The following is a 6,426-nucleotide window of genomic DNA, read 5'->3' as shown; positions in this document are numbered from 1 at the left end:
GCCTACTATATTTTGTGTTAACGACTAAAGGCACTCGAGCATGTACTAGACCCCTAATGGTTTCCTGGCAAACTCGAGCATCCAGCACCCAATTGAAATTCTAGAATAATATCCCGCTCATATTCCACCCCACCACTAATCGGAAACCCTAGAAGAAACTTTACTACACAACCCATTCGAAACTCTAGAAGAAAACTCGACTAATTAGAGAACAGTTTGCCAAAATAACTATAGCAGCTCCTTTTATATATTCATCCATGCAGTAATAAATATGAAGCCAATAAATTAGCAGAAACGGAGACTAATAAAAGCATGCCAATTAGCATCATATGACCAGAGGTCAAATACCTTAACTTGAAGATGAACTAAATGTGTTGTCTAACCCCTTGCAAACAGTTGCATATTAGCTTGTAGACATAAGACTACAAGAAGACACACATGGGTTCTACAAATAACAAATCCACAAAGATATAACAGAAACCATAGATTCATGCTCCATATGAATAAAAAGACTTCATAGAAAACCTCAGAAACAATCTCACAATTGTCCTGCTTCACCATCCCACAAACTATAAACATTTCACTCCAGTAAAGAAAACTGAATGGAGAAGGTCCTCACTCAAAGGCCTATAGTTCAGATTCAGTTGGCACGGCTTCTAAAGACATCAAGTCCCATCTCAGTTGGATCAGTTGCCTGCAATTCTACCTGAATTCCATCAAGTTCTCTCTTAAATCTGTCTTTGGAGCTAGCATAAATCATCTTGCTTCTCACCCTTGATGTATCAGGAGACCTTCATATAACAGTAAAGAAATAAACAAGTCCATGGGACCATTATCCACTTAAAAAAGGCTGGCCATACAACACAGATTTGTGAAATTCTACTTACCATGCTATGAAGAAAATTCTGCTCTTTTGGCAATTCTCTGCTGTGACAAAATCAAAGTCATAAACAGCATATCGGCACTCATCTGCAGGAAGGCTTGCAGCAAAATCCTCATAGCTTTGGGTGGGTTCACCAAGCTTCTCCACAATGACTTGCTTTTGCTTCTCCTCAATCTTGAAAACTATATACCTGTAAGTTCTTTTCGCCTTGAGCTCCAAGAACTTCAATTTGCAGTCATCATGGACTGCCATGCCAGAAGCAGCGTTGGCCTGAAAACCACATTAACATAAATACGACCAAGTATGCAAATGCAAAATTGACAGCATAGGTAGACTATATATATTGAAAACATAACATGAATAATTTGAACAACCACTGTGCTGTGCTCTAAAAAATGCTCCAAGCAGAGGGAAAAAATAACAAAAATGCAACTGAAATAAACATAAAATTAACTCCAATACTGAAATTGCATTTACCTAGGAATCACTTGTATACATTACTGATATTGAATCGCATTTACCATCACAACTTGGATGATTCAGGATAGAAGGAACAAATTGGGTTTTAAGGAATTTATGCTCTGTTTTATACTGAAACACATATTAACCAGAACATCCTTCAGGGTTTTAGATTGAACTGGCTGGGTCTTAAAAGGGCTTTCCCATGCCTTTTGAATATTTGTTGCCATGCTTAACAGTTGCTTAGTTATGTTGCTTTGCCTACAAGGTTGGTTCTAGTTAGCCTACTATTTCTGAGTTCTGAGAACTAAGACGGGATTATAACCTGCAGGTTTTCCACTGATTGGCAAAGCATGGCCATAGTTTGAAGCTTTAAGTCACCTTATTTGGAGAAACCACCACCACTGGCTATTTTATCCAGCTTATTCATATTAGTGATATCTTAATGTGTCTATGAGCTTTATAGTTTAGGGCTCTAGGCTCCTTAAACATCAACGAAACAAACCAACTTAAAGTTTAACAAAAGTCCCTTTATCTTATTACTGATAAATTGGACAATGTATAAGCAAAAAATGGAAAATATCTTTACCCTCAGTTCACGTCTGCTCAATTGTTTCTCCTGTCAAAAGTGCAAGCATCAGCCCTCAACTCAAACTGAAAAATACATACCATTGGGTTTGGTTTAGAGACTTTGTTTCCCATATCAGGATGTGAAGGAAGTGAAATCAGATGTTTTGGTTACGCAGAAAACAGTTTTTTTTTTTTTCTTTCTTTTTTCCATTTCTCCAGTATTCATTTTTATGAAAAATAAGATAAAAAATGGAAAATGTATTTACTTTTAAATACTATAAAACAATTTTCCAATTGAAAATAAAAAAATATATTTATATCTTCCAAAATTAGAAAAAAATTATAAAATATATGGTTAAACTTATTTTACAATAATATAATTAATTTTTACCATTGAACTAAGTATTTTTAAACAATAATTATTCAATTTAGTTATGAAAAAAGTTGTATAGTTAGAAAAAATGAAATGGAAAACAATTGAAAAAAAAAAAAAAAAGCTTGTGTCATAAAGTGAATTAGTGGAAAATAATTTGAAGTTGTTTTTCCAAAATCTTAGTAACTGGAAAAACTAGTTTTTCAGTTCTCCATTTGAAGCTTCATTTTCCTACTTTCTCAGAAAACTTCTCGACAAAGCTGCCCCCGTTCACTACAAGTGAACAGGCCAAAATTTTCATTTTCTTAACATCTCTCATGCTCCCGAATTAGCCAAACAGAAAAAATGAACGACCAGGAACTCTTTAACAGCTGAAACCATGAAAATAGCAACTAGATAACGACATAAACAACAAACAAATCGGGAAGTCAAACAAGCCGTATCGACCATGTGAAAAAAAATTTACAGAAAATCCAAAAGTAATATCATGCCATGTGAATTAACCGTCTTCGAAACGACAATCACACCTCACATGAACTCCAAAAGAAAGCACTATACAGCAGCTAACAACGCTAAATATGCTAAAAACTATACGGTAAATAGAACAATAAACCGAAACCCTAACACAAGATCCATCACACTCGTGATCCATCAGAAGTAACAAATCACAGCTAACAGATTTAACATCGAACCAAAATAAAATCAGATCTGCGAGATAAAACTAAAAGCAAATGAACAGTTGATGCACATAAATGCACACAAATTTCACAAATCCAAACTGATATAAACTTAAACAACCAGATCGATCGTGGATCAAACGTTGATTTCAGAACAAGAGCAAGCTAAATCAAGCAATCAAAGTAAAAAAGTGGATAAAGCCGCGCTAATATCGTAGGCAAACAGAAAAAGGACGTGACAAGGAAGATCAAAACCCCAGTAGGTTAAAGAAAGAAGAGTTCGAAGACTCACCATTTTCTTTCCTTTTCTTCTGGCTGTTTTGGATACAGTAGAAAGTAGCAGAAAAGTGGAGATATTGACGAGAAAGAAAGCGCTAATACAGAGAGGAGCGTCTCCTCCGATAACCAGGGCTGTGTGAAGAAGTTCAATTCCTCTCTTTAATTAGGTGGCTCTTTGTCTGGAGTGAATGATAGCATGTTTTATTGTATTTGAGTTTTCAGTGTGAGGGAATATTGGTCCAATCAAATGGACCCATGTCATGTAGTAATAAGCTAGAGTAAGATCGGCTTCGCTTTAAGCTTTTTGGCTTGCAGGATTTGTGTTTTAATTTGCGGTGCTGATATTATAAGCTTTCGGCTTCCCTTTTTTTTTTTTCAGAGATACATTGCTTATTAATATTTTTTTCACATAAATATAAATTCAGAAAAAATAATGTAAAAAATATTTTTAGTTAAATATTTTTGAGAAAAATCATTTTTATTTTTAATAACCTTATCAACACTATTACTTATAAATTTATTAATATTATTTATTTTAAAATTTTCATTAAACAATAAAAAATATATTATTTTAAGAAAATATTTCTCAATTTTTCCAGATTCACTTATATATTTTAATTAATTATATATATATTCTATAAATATTTAAATTAATAATTTCTAGATACATTATTATATAAAGTTAAATTTATAGTAGTACTCTGTAATTTGTTGGAAGGACCTATTTTTAAAAATAATCATACTTTTTCATAATTAATATTTATTAAAATTCATGCTTAATAAATTAGAAGTAATTGATTAATTTTTACGGCATTTTTATTATAAGTTAAAATTCCATATTATATATTTAAATTTGGCCAAATGCTCTAGAAGACCTTTAAGTTTTCTCCTGCAATCAATTAAGTCCCTAAAAAAAAATCGCTTGTCAATTATCATCTGTAAGTTTTAAATAGACCTATCAGGCCTAAAGTTAACAGAGGTTACGTATCATTAATCTCTTTAGTGTGGGGCCACCAACAAAATAATAATAATAATAATAAAATTAATACTAATGCAGAAAATAACTTAAATATAAAAATTATTTTTTAAAAAATAATTTATTTTTATTATTTGCTTACTACAGATTAATAGTATCGATGATATATAGGAAGTCTAAAATTCCTAAAATTTATAAAAGTTTTAAAAAATTATTTTTCAAATTTATTTAATTTTATTTATATTAAAAAATATTTTTCATTAAATAACTAAACCCACAACATTGTTTCACATCAATTAATTTTATTTTATTTTTATTAATTCAGATTATGTAATGTTAATTTTAAAAATTTACATGGTTTAATCGACAATAATTTTATTTTACAGGTTTAATTGATTATCAAGGAAACTTGAAAAAAAAAACTTATTAATCATTTTCTCTAATAAAACAGTAATCAATTTGTTTTAATTTTGTTTATATAAATTGAATAGTATAAATAATTAAAAAAATATTGAAATTAAATAACATATATAGTCAAATTATAAAATTTAAACAGTACAAATATTTAAATTTAAAATAGAATAACTAAGTTTTGTTTTTAAAAAATCTAAAATGTTTAGTTTTCATAAAATACAAATATTTTAATTAAGTGATTTAAGAATAAAAATTAATAAGTTAATTTTAACAAAGAACTAGAATTTGAAAGCCCAAATCTTGTACAGTGAATCTAGGAAGTCCCATAAAAAAAATTAAAATGTTAAATTTGTTCTTAAATTATATAATTGATTAAAATTATTAATATTTTATTTATAAGTTATTATTAAAATATTAAATAATATAAGAATGTAAGCTATATTATTTTTCGTCTATTTAATTTTATTTAAATTTATTTGATTCAAAATAAATTTAAAAAAATAATGAAATTTAATAGTTTTTACCTCTAACTGTATAAATGGGTGATAATTTAAAAAAAAAAAAACGAAAATTAGAGAAAGAGCCAAAGGAGGAGCTAAGCCTGGCTAAGGCTTGGTTAGCTGCAAAAGCGGCATAAGGTGGGTGTTGATATGGCGTTGGCAAATTTGGATTTTGATTTCAAGTTGAAATGATATCATTATGTGTAGTTTAATAGAAATGTCGTGCCACTTCAAATTGGGTCCATCGAGATTCTCTCTCTTCCCTGCGTCAATACAACGCTACCTTCTTTATTTAAAATATTTTAAATAATATTTTATATTTTATTTAATTGCTTAAATTATTATTTCTTTTACCAACTTTGTTCTTTATTTATGAAATTTAAATACCCCTCATCCTAAATTAAAGTGCATCATAAATGAGATTTTAATCTAACCGGCGATTAGGCAATTTTAATAATAAATTTATTATTAAAATGATATTAATAATTATTTTTTTAACCAATGCAAAATTGGGTACATTTAACATGACTCAAATAGGCTATAATAGAAAATTTAAATTATCAAAACAAGACAACAAATAAATGGTACTAACTTTTAACATCAAAAGTCCATAAATAAAAAAGTTAGAACAGAGTACTGTGATAGAGTTATAACGTGAGTTGGTCTTAAATAAAAGCAATAGCTCAAGTTTAAAGAAAAAAAAAGTATTGTAACGGTGTATGCTCCAAAGGGTAGTGAAATTAGGCGTTTTACCAACTAACATAAGTTACATTGAGGCAGCATGAAAGGATTGAGGAAGACTGTTGAACCAAGATTCTTCAAGCAATTGAGAAAAATAGGAAAATAAGAAATGAGCTTCATAGTTTTTAGAAGAATCATCTATCTATAATAGTGTTGATGTATTATTCTATATAGCAAGTAACTCTGTTCATGAGGCAATGTAACGTGATTGTTATTTTTCATTTTGAATAAAGTTGTTTTCATTCTCTCTAAATGGTTTTCATTCATGGTATCAAAGCATTGGTAATCACATTCCAACGAACTTTCAATGGTGCAACTAGAGTGGAGATTCGTATAAGGATCAACTGACCTTGCAAGATTCTGACCATCTGGAAATAATTCTTTTTAAGTGTACCACTGACATATGAGAATCACCTGACCTAGTCTAGACTATGTTAATAGCCTTGAGAGCTAAGATAAACTTGGCTTTATAACTAGAAAATTAAAACCTAGTGAGGATTCAGTTATTCTTGATAAGTGGATGAAAGTAAATTGTATGGTTACTTCATGGATCC

The 6,426-nt window shown here is 29.8% G+C and overlaps 1 protein-coding gene across 2 annotated transcripts; it reads right to left on the bottom strand.

Moving 5' to 3' along the window:
• Positions 1-302: 302 nt before the first annotated feature.
• Positions 303-3,417, bottom strand: LOC110621220 (actin-depolymerizing factor 2). Of its 2 annotated transcripts, XM_021765408.2 has the most exons (4): positions 3,255-3,401; positions 1,932-1,996; positions 888-1,153; positions 303-791 (listed from the first exon to the last, which is right to left on the bottom strand). In XM_021765408.2, exons 3-4 carry the CDS (start codon positions 1,133-1,135, stop codon positions 641-643), a joined length of 399 nt encoding a protein of 132 aa, XP_021621100.1. In that variant the 5' UTR covers positions 1,136-1,153; positions 1,932-1,996; positions 3,255-3,401; the 3' UTR covers positions 303-640. The 2 variants fall into 2 exon arrangements, with proteins under 2 accessions (XP_021621100.1, XP_021621098.1); XM_021765406.2 differs by lacking the exon at positions 1,932-1,996 and having other exon boundaries at positions 3,255-3,417.
• Between the last annotated feature and the right edge of the window lie 3,009 nt (positions 3,418-6,426).

The sequence above is a fragment of the Manihot esculenta genome, chromosome 8 (genome assembly GCF_001659605.2).
Source record: "Manihot esculenta cultivar AM560-2 chromosome 8, M.esculenta_v8, whole genome shotgun sequence".
Classification (NCBI taxonomy): Eukaryota; Viridiplantae; Streptophyta; class Magnoliopsida; order Malpighiales; family Euphorbiaceae; genus Manihot; species Manihot esculenta.
Note: the sequence above shows the minus strand (reverse complement) of the source record. Positions and strands in the feature narration are given on the sequence as shown.

Coding starts and splice junctions, on each gene's coding strand:
- LOC110621220 (XM_021765406.2), bottom strand. Junction 792..887: donor AGAATTTTCTTCATAGCATG/GTAAGTAGAATT, acceptor TGTTATATGAAG/GTCTCCTGATACATCAAGGG.